General features: G+C 41.5%; 1 protein-coding gene across 3 annotated transcripts in view; it reads left to right on the forward strand.

Moving 5' to 3' along the window:
- The first annotated feature begins 8,984 nt into the window (after positions 1-8,984).
- PPP2R5A (protein phosphatase 2 regulatory subunit B'alpha) overlaps positions 8,985-21,182 on the forward strand; it is a 44,808-nt gene continuing 32,610 nt past the window's right edge. For 2 of the 3 annotated variants that reach the window (XR_014581117.1, XM_083827787.1), the window contains exon 1: positions 8,985-9,550. Coding sequence is in view for 2 of the 3 variants with exons in the window: in XM_083827787.1 (XP_083683913.1) it covers positions 9,400-9,550 (151 nt within the window). In the remaining variant the exon portion in view is untranslated. Of the gene's footprint in view, positions 9,551-9,600; positions 9,889-21,182 lie in introns of those variants that run through there. The other variant, XM_083827789.1, reaches the window with a different exon arrangement.

Raw genomic sequence — 21,182 nt, forward strand, 5'->3', positions numbered from 1 at the left:
AATATATTTTCCATCTGGGGCCAGAAGTCGTCCTGGCTGCAGCCGGGGGAAGTGGTGGTAACACAAGCCACTGTGTGGGTAAGAAAGGGAGGAGAAGCAGTAGGAGCAGCCCCACAGACAAGAAAAAGCAGGGCACAAAGATGCTGAGGGTGACTGGGGGAGCAAGGAGGCAGTGTGTGCAGACCTGCAGGGCACAGAAGTGAGGGGGTGGCATCAGCTGGTGCCAAGGCTGAGAACCAGCGCTTTACTTTGATATCCTGCTCACAGGGGGTATCCATATGGACCATTTCGGTACCTTGCAGAATGATGCAGCAAATGCATCTGTCTTTGTCAGAGATTTTTGGTGTTGAGGATTGCAAGGATCTGGGAGAGCAGACACCAAACTCTGCAATTATTAGGCAGATAGATACTCTGTCGAAGAGCAACTGAAATGGTGTGGTACAAAGGAGCATTCCAGACCCTTTCATTCTGTTCAGCCAAGGGACTGTCTTGAACTCAATTTAATCGTAACAGAAATACCAGAATAGAACATACAGTATAAAATTAAATACAAATTTGTCATGTAACATAATACAGTGGTAGAATGCTAGCGGCAATCAGACAAGCAAAGGCTATGGAGATGGACACTGGTAGCAAGACGTCTAACCCAGGCCAATGTACTCAATGTGATGGAGGTGTCCTGGTCTGAAGTATACCTATTTCAAAAGATCTTAAGATATATGTATGTATATTTAAGACCATATATATATACACATAGTCTTAGTCCAGTTCTATTCTGTATACATTTAATGTTTTTAACTGGGGCAGAGAGATCAGGATCATGAGTTGCTTTTCAAACCAGTCTTCTCAGAAAAGCATTGAGACTTCCAGACCCGTTTGTAGTTCTGCTGCCTACCTGTTGTGTAAGAAAATGGATGGCTTTACGTTCCAGACACCAATTTTAGTGATCACTTTAAAGGAAATGTATTAGTTAAAAGAAATTTTAATTTCAGAAAATGGCACTCCTGCATATTTACATTTTTTATTATAATATCTGGCCTTTGGGCTCATTTGAAGAATTGGTCCTTAATGACGTTAGCACATTTTATGTCAATGTAACTTTGATGACTTTTGTGGTTTTATGGTCTCCAAAAAACAGAGTAGAGAAGAATCAGGCTACCAGTTTTTCCACAAAGGAAAAAAATGGAAGAGATTTCTGACATACCCCTGTGTGGGGGCATACATTACCAAATGGTTTAGCTTAGTTTTCCTTTAAGGTCTGCCTTACTTTCAAACCAGTTAATCAGTGGGAAAGAATCTAGGAAGGGATTACAGAGGTTCTTGGTTATTACTACAATCATTCTGCTTCCCCTCAGACAATTCCGAGGTCTACTAAGATGGAAAATAGTCTCTGATTTTTTTTTTCTTTAAAAGCTGGCAGCTTTTTAATGAAGAGAGAGACTGGAGTAGCATGTGCAGTCACTGCAATCTGTTCTGATCAGTGCTGGCTAATTAAGGCTTTAGCTAATTTAATTTTGAAAGATGGTTTGAGTTAGAATCTGAAACCCCTTGTTTAGTAATACAAATGAGAACTGAAAACATATGTTACTCACAACGGAAAAGGAAACAGCGCTTGTACAACTGATCTCGAAGGAGGCTGTAGGTGTCAATGACAACAGTTAATTTTACAGTAACAATTCTGACTCAAGGCAGACTATAGTCTCCTAAAGTGTGCAATAACCTGCTGGCAAACTCCGGTGCTTGAAAAAGGACACCAGAAATGAGAAGGCTGAAGTAATAAGTGGTGAGAGTGAATGGAAAACCTTCAAAAAAGGTTTTATTCCCTGTAAAGTATCTTTTCCAGAGAAAGGGCAAGAATGCAGTTTTGTTTCATTTGAAGAACCGTCAGTATGAATTTCTATTAGTTTGACTAGCAACGTGCAACATTTTTCCAAATGTCTTGAATCACTGTCTGTGCTAAGCTATCAACAGGCTGACGAGGTGTGCCGCTGCTTTGTGGCGTTCTTCTCACGGGCTAAGAAGGACTGGTGGGGCTGCGCGCAGGCAGCTCGTGCAGCACAGCTCTGTGCTGTAGTGCGGTTTGAGCCAGAAGATTATTAAAGATGTGCTCTTCGTTTACTTTGCCGGTAAACTATCTGGGTGTTGTCCATGATGATGGGATTTTGAAGAAATACACTTAGGTAAGGTGATGGCTTTGGCAGTAAGACTGCCCTAGAGAGTGCCATCCCTCTCCACCTCCTCAGGTTGTAACTTCTGAAGCCATCTTTGCACTGAAGCCAGGGCACCTTCCCACTGCATGGGAAAACTCACAAGCTTTAGAATATATATAGAATGTCACTCAGTATAAAATTTCTGCCTTTTAATGCTTTTACGTGGCCACATAAATATAAGTATGTCTACAACAAAATTTCAAGTCAGTTCCCCTTATACTTACTGCGATTGTGATCAACTCATTTTATGCTGCTAAAAAATGTTATATATTACAAAAATATGGTTGGATCATCTTTTAAGAATACTCAAACATGTTTAATATTCTTGACATTTGGCTACCTGTTTGCTTTCACAAAGCTCTTTCTTGAAAGTGAAAATACAGCAATATTTTTCTGGCACTGTTTAACTTTCTGATTCTTAAATAGTAAAGCAATGCTGCTATTTAGATTGCAAGGACAGCAGGAAGAACATTTACTCTATTTAAATCTTCCCTTTCCGAAAACATGGTTTATTTATTTATTTAGAATATGTGGAAACACACTTGATAATAGGTTTTGTAAAAAACAACAAAATGATCAAACCGGAGTTATGAACTGAAATTACCACAACAGTACGAAAAGGCTGATATTTCAGAGCTAAAGACATGTCATGTTGATAGCTGGCAATTCAGATGGAATTTGTCTTTTCCAAACATGGAAAAGTTGCACGTTGTCTAATCACTCTCATAGTACATGAAGTTTTATTTCTCAAAAAATCTTTATCTTTTTAAATGGTGTTGACTTAAGACATTGGAAATGATTCCTGTCTACAGCAACGAGGGGAAAAAATCAGCTGTTAAACATGTCTGACTCCTGGAGATAATTCAAATGGAAAAAAATCCAGGTCATTGGCCTTTTTAAATAGACCCCCGGCAATATTTACTCCTCCATAAATAGCACAGTCACATGAAATAAAACTGTGTTCAGTAAAGCCTGCAAAACAAAAGAACAATTTACAGACTGAAACGCAAACTGTGGCTCATGTGTTCACTGGGTAGGATTAAGTGAGCTTGCTGCACGGTCTGTGCTTAGTGCCTGTGGTGTCAGATCCGCTGGAAGGAGAGCAAGTCAGGTCACCTAAGGGGCTCCATCCTTCTGCAGAAAGGCTGGGACTCTGCTGTACACAGTGACCTGTGAGAGACAGCTCCTGCTGTAATGCCAGGCTTCACTGCAGCAGAAACGAGTGCCGCTTCCTTTACCATCATGACTAAGAGCACACCTACACAAGGAAAATTCATGGGCATTACTATGCCGCTTTAATTTGACCACTATGGCTCTATTGCTATAGTAAAGGCGGTAAATTTCCCCAAGGTAGACAAGTCCTAACATGGAGGTGTGTACTCCTGAAATGGCGAGAAAGGCTGTTTACTTCAACTGCTGGCAAAAATAAATCTATAAGTATGCTACAGACAAAAAGACAAATGACTAATTAGTATAAACATTACTTAGATCTCACAAAAGCTCATTTCAATCTCTTTTGTGGGCATTACCACAGTCATGACTTTCTCTCTCTCTCTCTCTTTTTTTTCCCCCCAAAGATTCAGCTCTGGGAATAATGTTATTGCAGGACAATGATAGCTGTCTCTTTTAAAACTTTTCCAGCTCTGAAGACTGTTGAGTAAAACTTGAAAATGTGAAGCAACTGCACACAAAAGCTTCATAACCTATATGATAAATTCATAGAATCCACAAGTGCATTTTTTTTTAAATGTCCCTGAAAAGATATAGTTTAAAACCAAGGAGTGACAGAGAGGGGACAAACTTGCACACGACGGTTGTCAGGACACTGGCTAGCAGACTGCAGAGAAATGGAGAAATGGCTGTTGAAGAAGACTTGGCTCCTTGTTTCCAGTTGTTAAATCACAGTAGAGACAAGTGAAAATATAAAAATTATGTTCTGCTATTATTTGCCAAGTAAGAAATTACTATTTCTGACATGGGAATAGAATTACAATTTAAGATGCAAAACTAACTCCTTATAGCATATGCTATGCTGTCAAAGCGTTTGGAAACTCTGGTACAGTGAACTCTTTCCACCTTGGATTTACTGAGAGACTTACCCTTCTCTTCATTTCTCTTTGTTACAGCCAACATATCTGGTTCACATCTCTTGGCCATGTTTTGTACTTTTCTGGCTGCCACATTCATTAAGTTTCCAAGAGCAGCTGATTCTTAGCATGCAGTAATTCTTGTTAGCCTGCTGAGAACTTGACAGAATAAACCTTGCTGTTTGTTTGTTTAATTCCCTTCACTGAGCATTAAGAATTATTTCTGAAAGAACTCTAGCTTCCAGGTGTTCGCTATTAAATGCAAACATTTCATAACAGAAACACTTCCTTTTTATTTTCGAAATGTTGTGTTGAACAAGCTTTATAGAAGATTGCAAAGCTGAGGAGAGTGCTAGCTGGCATTTACAAAGACCTGGTATTCCACAGACAAAAGCATTTAGAAAGTGGTAGTAGTAAGGCTACAGTTGGGTGGGGTTTTTTGGTGGTGATGGTTTGGTATTTTTTTTTTTTTGGCATTTCAGTGAATAGGGGTGCCACTTGCTACGTTTAAAAATACTACAAATCCACTCTTTTTGCTTAAGATCTTTCCCCATTTTACATATAAAATACAGGCTGATCTTTAGCACAGAGAACAGATTAATAAATACATATATGCTCATGTTCTGTAGGTTTTTGCTAAGAAAATGTCATTACAACAAGGACACTAGCTGATTTTGAAAGCTTAGTTGTAAACCTATGTTCCTAAGGGTTGCTTTGCATCTTTCTAAGCCAGATTCCTATTGCTATCTCAGATAGCACCGTTTCCACCCAAAATGACAGTTCAAGACAAAGACAGAATTAAGGAGTTAAACTGGGGCACATTCTCACTGCACTATCAGTTATGACAATCAGTGTATGCATGTATGTATGTGCTTGTGTGTACAAACTCCTTAAAACAATTTTTTATTTGCAACCCAGTCACGCTGGATTGTCTGACAGAAGACTTAATTAAAAGGTTTTTAAAATAACAACATGAATCAGAGCTAGTTTTAACAACCCATTGCCTGCAAATACCCATACACATAGTTTTGCCTGGAAAGACTGTAGTGACGTATTCATAGGTATGTGGAAGGAAATCTTACTCAGCACCCTTAAAAAGAAGGTCTTGCCAACTAATCTCTGGTTTCCAATCCCAGAATTTCAAATCCTGCTCTGGGAGGAAGGTGACAGATGGTCCCTGAGATAATTGATTCTGTATTATTTAAGGATTTATCAAGCAGAAGACTTAGGAAAACTTCTGCTAGATAGTGACTAGCCAGTGCAGACCACAGAACACACAGTTAACCTGACGTTTGTGAGCAGTTCGCTTGGTTTTACTGGGACGGTTCAAGTGCTTAAACTTAATGGAACACAGCCTTAGCCCAGACGGCATTTTATGTTAGCTGACATACCTTGAGAAACTGATGGAATGGCACAACAGTAAATACAAGCACTGCTGCAGCCAACAAGGGTTTTCCTTAAAAGTTTTCATTTTGAGAAGCAAATCAAAATACATTTTCATAACCTTTCTCCACAAACCTTCCTGGTTGAGGGTTCACGTACTTATGACATCCTCTTTACTAAAATATTCCTCCCACTGTCTCTGACAACTGCGTTTCTTGTAGCTTGGCCTCTCAGCACCTGTACAGAAGAATGGGAAAGCAAAACTGTGGTTAACTCCTTGCCTGCTGGCAACCAGACAAATCCCCATAGCAAAATCTCAGCAGCAACCCGGTACTCGAAGCCCCACGCTTCCAAGTTTGACAGGGATCTGAAACTTAATGATACATCATGGTCCCATTCACCTTTCCACTCCTGGATTAAAAAAAATGCTAGGAAGGTACAGGGAATAAATCTCTGTGACTGAATGAAAAGAACTGCTAATGCGACTTTTAGTTAAATCTGTTCTAGAATGCTGCTTCTCCGTTTTGAATAACGATCATGAACGATAATGAGTTTTCTTCCGAGTAAACTTAGATACACACATAAGGTTTTGCAGAATCAGTGCTTCAGTGCACACTGAAGGCTCTGATTGAAGAGTGGGAACAGCCTGGCAGAAAATTACTATTCACAACATTCTCTGTGGACACCGCAGACTTTTATGAATTAGATTTGGAGCCGGCAGCTTATAACCTGGCATCATCGCTGTGTGCCTTTAAATACTCTGTAGAAACCATGGGGTTCAGAAGCTGACTCAGAAGCAGCTCAGGCAGCTGTGTAGGAAGCAGCAGCATGTGCAGAAGCGGGGAAGGCAAACTTCAGCCTTCCCGAACGCAGCTATTTCAGACTGCCAGCCGCAGCTCTCGCTTTCAGTTCTCCCCCAGACACCCTGGTCCGCACACCTTTACGTTCAAACGGCCTCCCACGTCCATGTAATTCCACCGTCCTCAAGCAAACACCAGTTCAACCATTAGCTTTTCGATTTGGGAAACCGTAGCTGCTTTACAGAGCTGCTGCTCATTCTTTTCCAAACCAGAAGAGTTATATTAAAAGGACAACAGAAAACTCAATAGCTAAAAATACTTTTCATTTATTCACAACAATAAAGCAGCTTATTTTTTGCTCCGCTGACAGATTTCACCAGTACTTCTTTTATGAGCAGTCCATGAAGATACGGTCTGAAAATATTTTCCAGTGCAACTGATATGAAAATTCCATCATTGCAAGGCTATACCTATTATTTACTTAGGGCTTTGCGTCACAAATTTCAACTGCCAATAGGTTTTTACAACATTGTTTTAAGCAGCATGGCAACCATCCCAAAGCCTAGTAACCTCGGAGAAAATATTTTACATCTCAGAAAATATTTTTATGTTACTCAGAACCTACATAATGCTTTTCATTAACCATTTTCAAAATGTTTAATTGATGAAACTTGAAGGTAGGCCCTTTCACACGGGGGACAGGCAGCAAGGGTTGAGTTGCCAATAAACAGTATACAGGACACGCTGGACCATGTCACTTTCTAAAAATGGGTGCAGAAGAAAATGACAGCTGTTGCAGGGCAGGCAGGAACAGGGGAACACACGGACACGAGGTCTGGGCCTTAGCGCTCTCTGAGTAGGACCTATGGGCCGTGTAGTGAAATGGGAATTAACCAGGTAAGGAATGCAAGCATTTCTTTTACTGCAATGGATACAAGTCAGCAGTTTAAAGGGCAAGTGTCCAAAGTATGCCATTTGGTCTTCAAAATTGATTTTATGGAATTATATATATATATTAAAATGTCTGCACACATACAAGAAAGATAACAGTATATTACAGTTATCTCTGTTTACAAAACAACCATTTTTACGTTCATATAAAGCTACTATCCAAATATGTCTTTTGATTTATGGATTCTGCATACTAAGTTTAAACTTTGGCTCATGAGAGCACATGAAGTGCAATTACCTTACAGTATTTATGTCCTACCAAAATTTTAGATTTTAGCCTTTAAAACGCTAGAGATTTTAGCCTTTAAAATGCTAAAAATGCTTACTTGCTGAATTGGCACCTAAAGCTAGGCACTAGGAAGAAACATGCTGATGTGCATAAAGCCTCCCTGTACCTGTATGACCATAAGCCAAGGCATCCCACATGCTGGCAGTTCAAAAGCTGGGCTGTTTTTATATGGAAATGGGCCTGGGCAAAAGTCACTTTAAGGCAGCCCAGTGCCGCATGCACAAACATCATGTTTTTCATGTGCTGCAGCAATCACAATGCACACTTCTTACAGCCTAACTTCAGCTTGAACCATATAAACCATACGGCATGTTTACTTTTCAAAACTCATTTGTAACTGAGACGCTTGATGAAAACTTTACCCAAATGTAGCATTTTATCTTTTGGGCAGGAAGATTATAATCCCTTATTTCTTTCCCCCATCCTTTTTATCTATTTTACCGGTGCTCTCTGGATCAGACACCAACACTTGCTACCCAGAGCCTACATGATTCTCAGTATTTTCATCCTAAGTCAACAGAGGAATTAGAAACTCCATAAAAATTCACCCCTTGAAAGTTAAGCACGTGTTTACTTCAGTTTGTGCTTTGCAGCCTGCAGAACGAGATTGAGACTCGGTGTGAGAGAGTAAACGCCACGGTAACCCAGATTCAGGGCAGCCAAATCCAGCCGGAGACATAAGGACGCCCCAAAACGTTGCGATGCTAGGAGGGTGCAAAACTAAAGCCAGAGGCATCCCAAAACGCAGCCAGGTGCTGCCGGAGCTCCCGGCGTGCGCAGCTCCCCCGTGAAGAACACCGCCCGGTACCACGCGGGAGGTGCGGCTGAGGACAGCCCCCCACCTTCCTCCTTCACCCCGCGCTATCTGAGCAGCCGGGGGGCTCCCGAGCCCCGCACCCCCTCACGGCCCAGCTCCAGGGGCTGCCGAAGCCCCGGGGACCGCCCCGGGCCGGGCACAGAGCCCCCCTGCCCGCGGGGCCGGGGCCCCCTCAGAGGCAGCACCACGACCTAACGGCCTCCGCGCCTCGCGCCCAACGGCCGCGTTCTGCAACCGCCCCCCTACGTTGAAGCGAGAAGCCCCGCCCACCCCCGTTTCCTTCCTCCTGATTGGAGCACCTTACCGTCAATCCCGCTCCCCCTCCCCACCCCTCCCAGCGCGGAGGGCGGGGACTCCACGACCCTCTCCTCTCATTGGGCGCCCACCGCCGTCACTCACCCAGCCACGGCCCCGCCCCTCACCCCCCCCCCCCCTTCCCCTCGCCGTTGGCGGCGGGCGGGGCAGGAGGCGGGCGGGATGGCGGCGGGGCGACGGGGGGGCGCGGGCGGCGGCGCCTGAAGGCGGGGAAGGGGCGTGCGGAAGCCGGCCGCTGGGGAGCCGCCTCCCCGGCCAGCCCGGCGGATGACAGCGGGCCCGGCCCGCTGCGAAGTTTGCCGAGCGCCCCCCCCTCCCCGGGGCCGGTTCACCGGTGGCTTCTCCCTCCGCTCCCCCCTTCCCCTTCCGCCGGCTGGGCGCGGGGAGGAAACCGCGCGGAGGATTTATTATTATTTTTAATTATTACTATTATTGTTATATATTTTTTTTTTCCTTTCCCCTTTCTCCTTTCCGAGCCTCTTGCCCGCCCGCGTTAATATATGCCCGCGGCGAGCGACGTCCCCCCGCGCCGCCTCGCCGCCCAGCCATGTCGGCGGCCATCTCAGCCGCGGAGAAAGTGGACGGCTTCACGCGGAAATCCGTGCGCAAGGCTCAGCGGCAGAGGCGCTCGCAGGGCTCCTCGCAGTTCCGCAGCCACGGCAGCCAGGTGGAGCTCTCGCCGCTGCCCCAGCTCAAAGGTACCTCGGGGAACCCTCCGCGTGTGTGCGTGTGCGTGTCCCGGGCCGCTCCCCGTGTCCCCCTGCCCGGCCCCTGTCCCCCTGCCCTGTCCCCGTGTCCCCCTGCTCTGCCCCCTTGTCCCCCTCCGTCCCCTCACCGAGCTTCTCGCCGTGCTGCGCACCGATCCTGCCGTGCCCACATGGGCTCGCTTTCGCCCCGTAAACAAACCAGCCCCGTGCGGCTTGCCCCCCGCTACCCCCCCCTCCTCTCACCCCACACGCACTTCTCCAGGTGATTTAGTCGCCCCTAAATCACCCGCGTGCTTTTTTGGAAGGCTTGCCGCCCGAAATGTTAGACGGTAAGTTGGGTTTGGGAGCGCAGGGAACGGGGCGCTGAAAGCCTTCAGTGGCTCCTCCCATCGGGGGGTTTTGCAAAGAGGAACTCGGTGCCTGTGGCATAATGTCCTGAGCTGCCCGGGAGGGCTCGCGTGTAGCTCGTTTGGGCCTCCCCGTCGCTTTTTTGGACCGTGTTTGAACGGTATTTTCCCTGCTGGATTTTAAGAACGAGGCGTTATCTCAAAGCCTGCTTAGTGCTGTGCAGGAGCGCTCGCACAGGGAATCAAAAAATGACGCCCAGGCATTAAAGTCAATACCGAAGGTTTTATCCTTTGTCCTGAAACTAAAATCCAGGAAGACTCAGTTTGCTATCAGATTGCAAAGATTAAACAAAAGTTAAGTGCAGCCTCCCCCCCCCCCCTTACCACCAAAGTTCTCTATATTCCCCCTCTTAAAAATTACAAAAATAGTTATTCGGCAGGGAATATAAACTCCTTGTTAAAGTATTTGACAAGGACCTGAACAACAGGGATGAGATATTACCTTAACATTACCCCCTATCAATTGTACTGTTGCTTGTGTTGAAGTCTTAAGGTTTTTGAAGCTGCATCATATGATGGTGGGAAAAAATAACTCTAATGATTTGCAGCAAATACCCCAAATCAGAGTGCAGTATGGTCGACTTAAAAATAGTCCTAAAAGCTAAATATTTTTTTTTCCTGTTTGATTTTTGTGGATTATACAGTCACAGCTGTAGTATTTCAAGACAGTTTCTTGCTGCTCCTGAACGGCAGATGTTCATGAATCATGAAACTGGCTATTAGCAGGAATGTTATTAAATGCAAATAAGCTTGGGCAGGAAGGTAACATGGGAATTATTTTTTTCTTTAGCATCTTAGTTGCAGTGGCTGTGCACGTTACTCTTAAAAACAGAAAAGGTGTTCTTCAGGGTGCTTGTTTTGAGTTTTCTTTGTGAAGTTTTGTCCTCCCTTTAGCTGGATTTACAGGATTTATAACCAAGATGATTTCTGTGAAATCAAGATTCAGTTTCTGCTACTGGCATGACTAAACTTCAGCCAATTTTTAGTCATAATGAAAGGCTAATTCACATGCTGTTCAGACAGTATATTTTCCTCAAAGATCATTTTTTTATAAAACCACTCTTGAGACCTTGTAAAAGCACTTGGTAAATATCGCACATAGGTGGCAGACTTCAGAAAGTTTGGGTCCTGATCCAGCAAGCAGTTAAGCGTACGTACTTTATGCAGGGAGCAATTCCAGCTTAAATCAGCAAAATGTCCAAGTTTACATTCTTTGCTGAACTGGGACTTTAATGTTAGATTTTTAACTTTGTATGATTAAGTCCTCTAGTTTTGTGAGTGCAGTTTTACAGCTTTTTGCTTATTGTACGGGGAAAGTTTGTGTGGCATCAGCAGCTCAGATGTTTGGAAATTTGAGGCCATAAACTATCAGAGGAATTTGTTCAGTTAAGCAGAGTTTTATAGTAGCTCGAATTGCCTTAAATTCTTAAAGGAAAATCGCATCTGTCTTCATGCTTATGGTTTATATTGAGAGTCTTGCCCTCTAAATCTGTTTCAGAACATAAATTGTGGGCAAAGCATGCTTTTATGAGTAACAGTATCCCAGTTAGCCAGTTACCAGAAAGCTGGGCAGCACTCTTCTGCATGTTTTCTCCCATGGGTTTGTAATGTTTGGATATATGGGGAATTTAGATTTGTTGTGAATACAGCTGTGGATATCTGATGTTTTCTCCCCTTCTGCTTCTCTCCTTTCCTCTCTTGACCCTCCCCTGCCTCCCAAACCAAAAAAGCTGATAGAAAGAGTTTGCTCTCCATGAATGTATGGTTTTGTGAAACTTCTTGTTGTAATCACATACGTCTCAGGAAGATGAAGCTCTGCTTTATTCTTTAAAGCCAATGTGGGATTCAGTAATAGTTGTGATGCTGCCAGCGTAGTGTCATCTCCAGACTGGTAGCCAGCGTTCCCAGGGAGGGGCGGAAAAAGGAAAGTACAGTCATTACGCTGGTGCCTAAGGGCCCTCAGCGTGCACTTAGGAAATTAGATTAAGAAGTTTTGCTTTTCCAGGTATCTTAAAGTAAGGGGCTAAGTGGGGGGTGTTTGAAGCCTGTATTGGGAGATTAGCATTTTGTAGATGAAGAAGCAGTTTGGTGTTACACTGCAGTAAAAATACTTAATTTGATTTATAGTTACTGTCTTGTTTGATCACTTTCAAGGCAATAACAAGTATTCTGAAACTCCCAGATCGGTTTGTCAGGCTGGCCTGAAATACTTGTATTCCATTTTATTGCAAGGAAGGATGTTCCAGAAGAAAAAATAAAAACTAACCATTCACTTTATCAAACATCTTCCTGAGCAGATTTTTTCCCCTTTTATCTAGGGACTATTTTTTGTTTGTTTGTTTGTCACTAATAGGGCCAGATCAGATCGTGTAACACCCTTTCATACAGGTCCAAGTGGTATTGCTTGAAAGCCTGTAGAAAGATAACATACTTATTTATATATTTCTGGAGTTAATTGTGCTGCTGCTGGGATTACCAAAATTTCTGGATTTAGCTGAATATTCTGTCACTGCTAGGAAAAGACATGTTTCTGTGACTAGCAGGTGACAGTCCCAGATAGTGCATGGTCTTAGCTTTAGGGGTTTGGGTTTTGGGGGGACAGGGAGAAGTTGAGGGGGTGTAGCAGGATTGTGTGTTGATCATTAACAATTCAGATTATTTTTTCTGATATTATGCATCATCTTTAGATGAAAGCTTAGCAAAACCTAACTGATGTCAGGATACATAAAATAAATGAGGAACGTGTTCTTCAATTACTTTTCCTCTGTGTTTGTTATTCAGGAGAGTGTACACTTCACTGTAGTGCTTAAGCTGAATAAGCAGTAGTGAAGACCAGAATAATTTAAAAAAAAAAAAAAAAAGGTGGTGGGGGGGGAAGTGTTAGACCTGTGTCAAGTTGAAGCTGTTTTTTCCCATCTCCTTTTCATTTTGTTACTTTGCAGTTTACTTGATACAAATCCTTTGAAAATTTGTAGCCAAAGTAGCATGCTGGTTAACAGCAGGATTTTATCACTTAGTGAACAGTCCTGGGAGTGTTGAGTTTAAAGAAATCTGATGAAGGAATTGCTATTTTAAAATTCTTAAGAAGTGGTCATTTTGTCTCAATAGCGAGTTGTTTTAAAACACTGTAATAGCCCGTGCAGTTACCTTCATTTCTGGAAAAAGAGAACCAACTTGACCTTGGGAGCCAGTCTGTCTAATTGCAATGAAACTACACATACATGTTTCTGTGATCTTTTTGGTTGAAGAAGCAAGTGAAAATACAGGTGGAAAATGGTGACCAGATATGATGAAAGAAAAAAAAATCTTATTCAAAGCAGCTTGTTGCTTTTATTTAGCACAGCTAATGTGGACTGTCAGGTTGTAAAGCGAATGTACCTTTTTTCTGTTACCAGAGATGTCAAGTCCAGCTGGAATGAATAAACATTTCCTGATGTCTTTCTGTGATCTTCTCAATACTGAGCATCCGTTTGGGAAGACGCTTGTCACTGCAGGCTTATTTCCTATAACATGCACAAAGCACAAAAATATTACAAGAAATTCTTAGTGTTCGTTTCCAAATGAAACTCTCCCCATAGAGAAAACTCTAGCTCTAACAGCAGAACAGCTGGAAACTGGTCCAAAAATCTGTCAACCGTAGACTAGAGATGGTTGTAAGAATCTCTGTGGGACTGCGAGTTACAGTGGTGAAGTATACTGGAATAAGACATTTCTAAAAAGACCTTCCAGTATGCAGTTTCAGCATCCAAATATGGGGTTCAAAACGGGTGTTATCAAAAGTATTTGCTTTATTTAAACCATCAAGTGACAGCCTGGATTTGACTGAGAACCAGGTGCTGCGTTCAAGCTAAGCTTTCATGAAAGCATTATAGGAAGGCCTAATAAGCTTGCTTATTGCTAAAATTTTAACCTTATTAGATCCAGCAGGGTCAGTTCAGACCTTAAACTTCAGATGCTTTGAATCATACAGTGTGTATTTCAGAGTGACAAAAATAAGCAGAGTTAAAAACAGCTGAGAGGAATTTTATTCATGCTAACATTAAGTTGCCTTTGCTCCAGAAAGGAAAATAGCCTTCAAAAATTTTAGAATGGTTTACTTTTACTACAGCCTTCATAAATATTTGTAAGTTAAATGACAGTTTTCTGTCGCTCAGATTTGCACTGTTTTGTTTTGTTTTTCTTAAATCCCTGATGATTCATTGTTATTTCCTCTTCTGTAGTCCCCTATCCTATACCTTTTGTATTCAACTTCACTTGCAACTATGACCTTCCCGGCTGATTTTTTTCCTTAACAGAGACAATCTTTATTTTTCAGATGAAAATGAGGATGTTCTATGAGGAATTTCCATTTAGCTTTTATGCATAGTCTCAACAGGGCACACAACGAAGTAGTCAAATCTTATGTTTAGTCGAGTTACAATGTTGAAAAATAGAGAACCTACAATATCTAAAGAAGACTTAAGAACTTTTTATTTTAATATTCTAATGTAGTTCCATGAAAAATGTACTGCTTAATTTTCTTCTATATTAAGGAACTGTTCCTAGTTTATGGAGTGGAACATTTGGTTTTTAATTCTTAACAAATTGACCTTTTTTTATCCTTAGACTTGAATTTTTGGTCTTAGAATATACTTCCATCAAGAGCAACTCCTAAATATAGAGCCTATTGACAGTCTTCACATGAACTTTTCTATTTAAATCTTTCACATCTTCTGTGTGCCAGCTTAGGATCAGATTTCTTTTTCCATATTCGTTGCTTTCTAGTTTAGTCAGATATTAGTTTTGCAGGTGCTGATTTTAATGGTAGTTGCTGTAGTAAATACAAGTGGAATTACTTACTGCTCTGGCTATCTGATCAAAAGAAGATTATATCAATCTGCAAAATTCTTTTTAATATCCACCTATCTTAAAATTATTTGGTGCTTTTGAAAAGGCACTGTACCAACAGCTCTGGACAGAGTAATGTTCTCTTTAAGCATAGAAGGGCTATGTGCAGTGTTATTATGAAGAAAGACATTTCCCTTCAGAAGGGTTTGACGTTGAGTTTGTGCCATTGTAATCCTGACTCCGGTTTTAATCCAGCAGGCTAAGACTATACATACAGGCTCATCACAGTGTGTGAACTCTGAAGGTTGGAACCACAGGCTAACGAGACCAGTAGGTAGTAAATAAAGTCTATTGTATAAAACTCCCTTGGCAAAATGCTCTTCTGGAAACTGGACCAACAGCGACAGCTTATTTTAACATCTGAATCATTGATTTTTATCAGAGAGTCACTGAGCTAGTTTCTGTTAAGTTTTGCTGAGCTCGCGGTCAGTCTCAGTGGTATACGTTTGACTTCAAGGCAGGACTCCTCTTAGTTAAGGTCGCCTACAATTTTCCTTCACAAGACCTTATTCTCAGCTGCTTACAGCATTGCTAAACAGTTTGGACTGAAGTTTTCCATGCCAAGTATGGACAGTTTTATTTGGAACTGTTCCTCAGGCTGATTTTCTGAGTTTCAGCAAAAACAGTTCAAACCGTTCCTAAGGCTAGAGTAAAAATGCATTATATGTTGTTGATATTAAAATAATAATAATGGTCTTGAGCTCTGATGTTTGCTGTACTTTGTAGCTTAGCTTATAGTTCTTGATGAAAATTAATCTAATGTGGTCCAAATTCTCGGATGTGCTCAGCAGCTTTTGTAGCTCGGTAGCAAGACTGATGATGATTCAGTACCTCCTGTGTTGCTCTGCAAGGAACCGCCTCTTTTGAGGCTGCTGTGCATGGCTTTTCTTTGGTTTTCATGCACTATAATTAAGTGTATAGAAAGCTTGCAATATGTTTTTCTGAAAGCAGGAGCCCAGAAGTGTGTTACAGGTGGTGGGACGGTAAGAAGCGGTGGGCTGACAGGAGATGCAGGTGGGAAGAGAGGGCAGGAGGGTGTGCGGCTGGAGCCTGCTCCTTGCCGGTAGCTAAAAGTCCAGAATGTCAAAGGTTGGCTGTGAAACGTACTGGAAATGTTTCTTGCCATATCCTGTGCGAGTTTCTTCATGGCTTTTCATTGTGACCACTTTTTTTGAGACTTCCCCTGACTGTAAAGGTAAATCAGTCTTGAAATTTCACATGCTTGGGGTTTTTGCTTGCTATATCAGGAATTGATTGAAGACGAGTTGGTTCATCAAATGAGAGTCTTAACTCAAGAACGTAAAGATTAGAAGAACATACCCGCAGCTACCATGATTAGAGGATGGAACTTGCTTTCAGTCACTGGCTGCAGTGTGCGTGGGGCAAGGAGGGCTTCCCTGAACGTCGATGCAGAACGCCAGCTCGTAGCACTGCAGGGTAGTAGAGAGGGACAGCGTCTGAGCTGATCCGGGTGTCCCGTAGCCTGCTAAAGGAGCAGCTCGTATTGCTGCTGTGAATATGGTAAAGGGATTTCAGAAACAGATTGTGCTGTTGCGTTGCCTTGGCTGCCATTAGGAAAGGTTTTCTACCTTGTTCCTTGTCTCAAGTTCCCTCTCTTGGCTGTTGTTTCCCAATGGATAGTTTTTGTCAGCTTCCCATCCCCGAGTAATGTGAATTTTGCAGTGGAGCTGGGAGGTCGAGGTGCAAGTAATGACAAAAAGTAGATGTGTGTATACAACCCGGAACTGTGCTGCGAAAGGAAGGCTTTCTAATTCTGGTCAGTGATTTGTAAACTCCCAAGAATTAATAGCATTAAAGCTGCTCCCTACCATAACAGGAATACTTTATGTTATACAAGTTTACTTTTTCAGATTGCTGATCAAAAGTAATCAGTACACCTGAGCCCATCGCACACTTGAAGAGTTGACAAGCTCTGGATAAAAGGGGTGGAAGTAGCACAGGGGATTTTCTCAGAAGAACTGGAAAAGGAGGAGGGGCGAGCGAGGAGGGCGATATAGCGTGGGCCAGGAAGGCAGATCCGAAGAAAAGCAGGAATAAAAAGTTAGAGCCATTTGTCTGACTGTGAAGGGGGAAACAGCTTTTTGTCTGCTGTTGCTGTACTTGAGAGCTGGCAGGGTGCATCGTTGCATAAGCAAGTAAAACTTTGGAAGTTTAAAAAAAATAATAAATTAAAAGCACAGCTTTTATCGTATTCATTTCTTCCCAAGTAAAATTTTATGGGAAAGTGGGGGGGAAATGGGTATTTTTTTAATTATTTTTTTTAAGTTCCAATGCAGCCTAGTTGGGTAAGGTTTTTGAAAACTGGATGATGTTTCTAACACAAAAAATCTATGCTTATTTAAAATATGGCGTAGGTGTAAACTTTTTGCAGTAGGACTGAAGTCCTGTTAAGCAGCATAAATTTTGGTCCCATCTGTATGTAACAGGAGGAAGTGATGAGAACTGCACGTAGGTTTTGAATCGCATATGTAAAATCAAATTGTGCATTTCAGCATTGTTGGTTTCTGAGGAAAACAAACACTTATTATACTTTTGAGAAGAAAAATTTAGAAGCAAATGTCAGAGTTCCCTGGAGAGACATGGTCTGGGTCCCACAGTACAGTCAGGAAGGACAAGGTTTGATAATTTACATTTGTGAGTATTTTCCCTTAGGAGAAGGAAGCGGGAGCAAAATAAACTCACTACATCAGAATGGTGTAAATAGAGTTTTAAAATAACTACAAGATTTTGCCAAATGGGAATACACTGAAGTGTAGGATCGCTCCTTCATTACTGAATGCTTGATGTTTACAATTTTTGTTAGAAAGAAAGTAACTGTTGATAGTTAAAAATGAAAAATAAAAGCTTTTTGAGCTTTTATGTATGCAACTAGATGCTTAGTTCAAGTGAGATGGACAAGGAGATCTTGCAAGTGCTTGAATATTTGTCTGCTCTAGACAATGATCTGTTCCCATTGAGGTCAGTGGCAGGTAAGTCACCGAATGCAGCAAAACCAGGATTTCACCTGTATTCCTAGTCTGATTTAAGCTTAGTTCTTCCCGCTATAATACTTAAGTCATGATTAAGTACCTTATTATTTTATTTGTCTGAGAAAACTTTGAAAACCAAGAAATATGACTTCAGCCAAATATTGAAGTGTACATTTATCCAAGGAATTACTCCAATACCTGTAACTTCCACCCCAATTTATGCAGGGATTCGAAGGATGAAATTTTACCTTGGCTTTTGAAGACCTAGATCACATGTTTCCTCTGGCACAGATTTCCTATTAAATTACTCCCCTATACATCCCCTTCACATGTTTAAAATAGCGTAAGTGCTAAATTAACTACAAAATGAGATTCTGTACTTCTGCGAAGTAATGTTTAACAGTTAGCCCTTGGTTTCCAATGAAAGATATTTTTGTATGGCACTCAACACTGATTTTGCCATATGAAAATTCAAAGAGCATTTCTGCAGTTTTTGGACAATAAAAACAAACTTGATTTGTAATGTTGACTTGTGTTTTCTAGTGTGATGCCAAACTGGACCAACTTTAGCATTTAATTCAAAATTAATTTGTTAGATCAGGTGGGATCTTAAAATAACTAGGGAACAATATAAGCTAATAGGCTTTAAATAAAAATAAAAATCCTGCAATGGATCCATTTATGGCCTATTTCATTATCAGCAGTCACTGTTTATAAAAAACCACAGTTTCAGTCAGAGGTCTTGCATTCAAATTAATAAAAAAGGAGCTTATTCAGATAGCGAATACAATTTCTATCCTTACAAGCTTAAAAGGTGCAAATGAATTTGTTTCAGGCTCTGGTCTAGCAAGGTGTTTATGTTCTTAGGTGTTTGAGGATGTTTTTAATAGCGTGCCGTACGATGGTTGTTGAACTGAAGTTTGCGTCTGTGTGGCACACAGCTTTGTCACTTGCTTTTAAGCCATCCTTATCCCTTGGTTCCCATATGAGTGGAGTGCTGCGGCTGTTTGAGGAGGGAGCAGCAGCAAACAGAGCTGCGCACGTTGCTTGGTTAATGCTGAGCCAGGAAGGTGTGAAACAGTTCCTTGAGTCAGCCTCTTCACAACCTGAAGGGTTTGTTTTGCATCTTCAAAATGAGGTGGGGAAATCTTAAATTCTATCCAACACTTAGATTTCAAGAAACAGCATTTAGTTAAAAGCAAATGTGTGTGTTTGGGGACAGGTAGAGTTAACATCTGGTCTAAAGCGGACAACAGCTCTGTTGTTTGGATGCAGCGTGTATTTCGGGGACCAGCAGCACCACGGAGGCAGTTCCCTGCAATCTTTCTGATTCCACGGGCCGAGAGGCTTGGTCCCTGGTCCTGTTCCCTTTCTGTAGGGTCCTGCTGGTGGTTGGTTTTCCCACACATTGTCGTGCAGTGAGCTACCAGTAGCCTATCTGTGGGTGCTTCTGGCTTGTGGCTAATAGAAAGTAATTGTGAGTTAGTAGGCTTTTAAGAGAGGACTTCTTTATATACCCAGGGCTTTACCTTGATCTTTATTTGCCCTCCTCTTTTTAAGAGGACTTTTTGAAAGCTCATATGTTTTACCATAACAAAAGGCTTTGTTACATTTGTATGTAACAAAAGCTATTTATTCTCGCTTTCTCTTTGGGAAAGCAGTTCACATTACCAAGCCTTTGTGATTTAAAGTTAAAGGTTGCCATCTGTCCCATCTTTGTATCTCCAGAATAACAATTTCCCATTCCAAAAGTGAATTACTTACCCCTCTTCCCCAGTTTAATGATCTGGCTGCGCGCGTTAATTCTGTGATGGGATTTATCAGCTTTAAATTTATCCCTATCTTCCTTAAAGAAGCAGGCTTCCTATTTTAAATTAATTTAAGATCAGTATTACATAATAATCATGAGCCGTTCCACCTTCATGAAGCCAGTGAAACCATTATTTGGGCTTGCATGCAGGAGAGAATGCTGAACTCCTAGAGCCTCTGGTTACATTCAAGATGGGCCTGTCCTGGCGTATGATCAGTCGTCACCACTGCTTGATGGTTTTTAAATGAAGACAGCAAATGTAGTATCAGCGTATGCCAAAAACATAAGCGAATGCACTGGGGAGCATAATAGTTGGCTTACTGGTGGAAGAAAGCTTTTTTGAATTCAAGAGGAGTAGCATAATTGTTCTTTGAAAATATACAACTGCACAAACTGAAATTTCTTTTATAGTAAGATTTCTTTTAGAATTTCTTTTATAATAAATTCATTATATCATTCTGAACAAAGCTTGCCTACAGGTAGCCATATGCAAAGCTCAGCATCTTGGTGCTTTCTGTTAAAAGCAGCGTAACCATGTCCTGTCATCGGACGACATATATATATATATTGTTTTTTCTCCTCGGAATTTTTGTTGCATGTAACTGAGTTTCAGTTCTGAGCTGTCAGTGGTGCTCTTGAGGAAACGTTAGTAGGGTTCATGATGTACATTTTGTCAAAGATGACTGCAGGGTGTTTAATGTTCCCATTCGACTCGTTGGCATGGTGTTTGTTTTTGTAGTTTTTTTTTCTTTTGTTTAGGAAATGAGTAGGGCTTTAATTCTTCTTTTTGAGAAAGTTGTGGGAGAAATAAGGTGAATTGTGTCAGGTCTGGTCACGAGTCTTGCTGTTCTTTTAACTTTTTGAGGACTAAGAGTGTAATTTGCATTACTTTTTGCATCTGTCTTCACGTTGTCTTCTGTAATCAACCGGTAGGAAATAAGGCTATTAAATATGAAAGCACTTCAGCTGGGTACTTTCTTATTGTCTGAAGTGTTTTGGTTGAGTCAAATTCTCATTAAAATCAAGGGATTTAACGTGGTAGGAGCTCTTAGCCATATGAGATTATAAGAATGCTTGGAAGATGACAGAAACAATTTAGATAAGAAAGACACTTTTAGCTTACCATCAGTCCAAGGAGTCATGTCAGAGAAAATTTGTGACAGATGTTGTTGGATCAGCATAGGCTTTTCAGATTTTCTGGACTGATTTGTTAAGGTCAACTGCTGGCCACATGGACCGGCAGACGAGCCTTACTGAACAAACAATATCTGGTATTGGACAGGACATAGCTTTGGAGAAGTGCTTTTAGTAAACAACTTTAAAATTCTCTATAGCCTAGAATATGTAGCTATCTTTGTAAACCACAACAGAGTATGTGAATAAAAATCGTCATAGATTGTGTCCTTATTTAGTTTTACTTCTTGTGTGAGACTCTTTAAATTCTTTTTTTGCCCTGGCATGTATCAAGGAGTTAATCTTAAATTCACAATATTCTAATGAGCAAAACTTGTGATTTCTTAGCTATTTCA

The sequence above is a fragment of the Anser anser genome (genome assembly GCF_964211835.1).
Source record: "Anser anser genome assembly, chromosome: 3".
In the NCBI taxonomy this organism is placed as follows: domain Eukaryota; kingdom Metazoa; phylum Chordata; class Aves; order Anseriformes; family Anatidae; genus Anser; species Anser anser.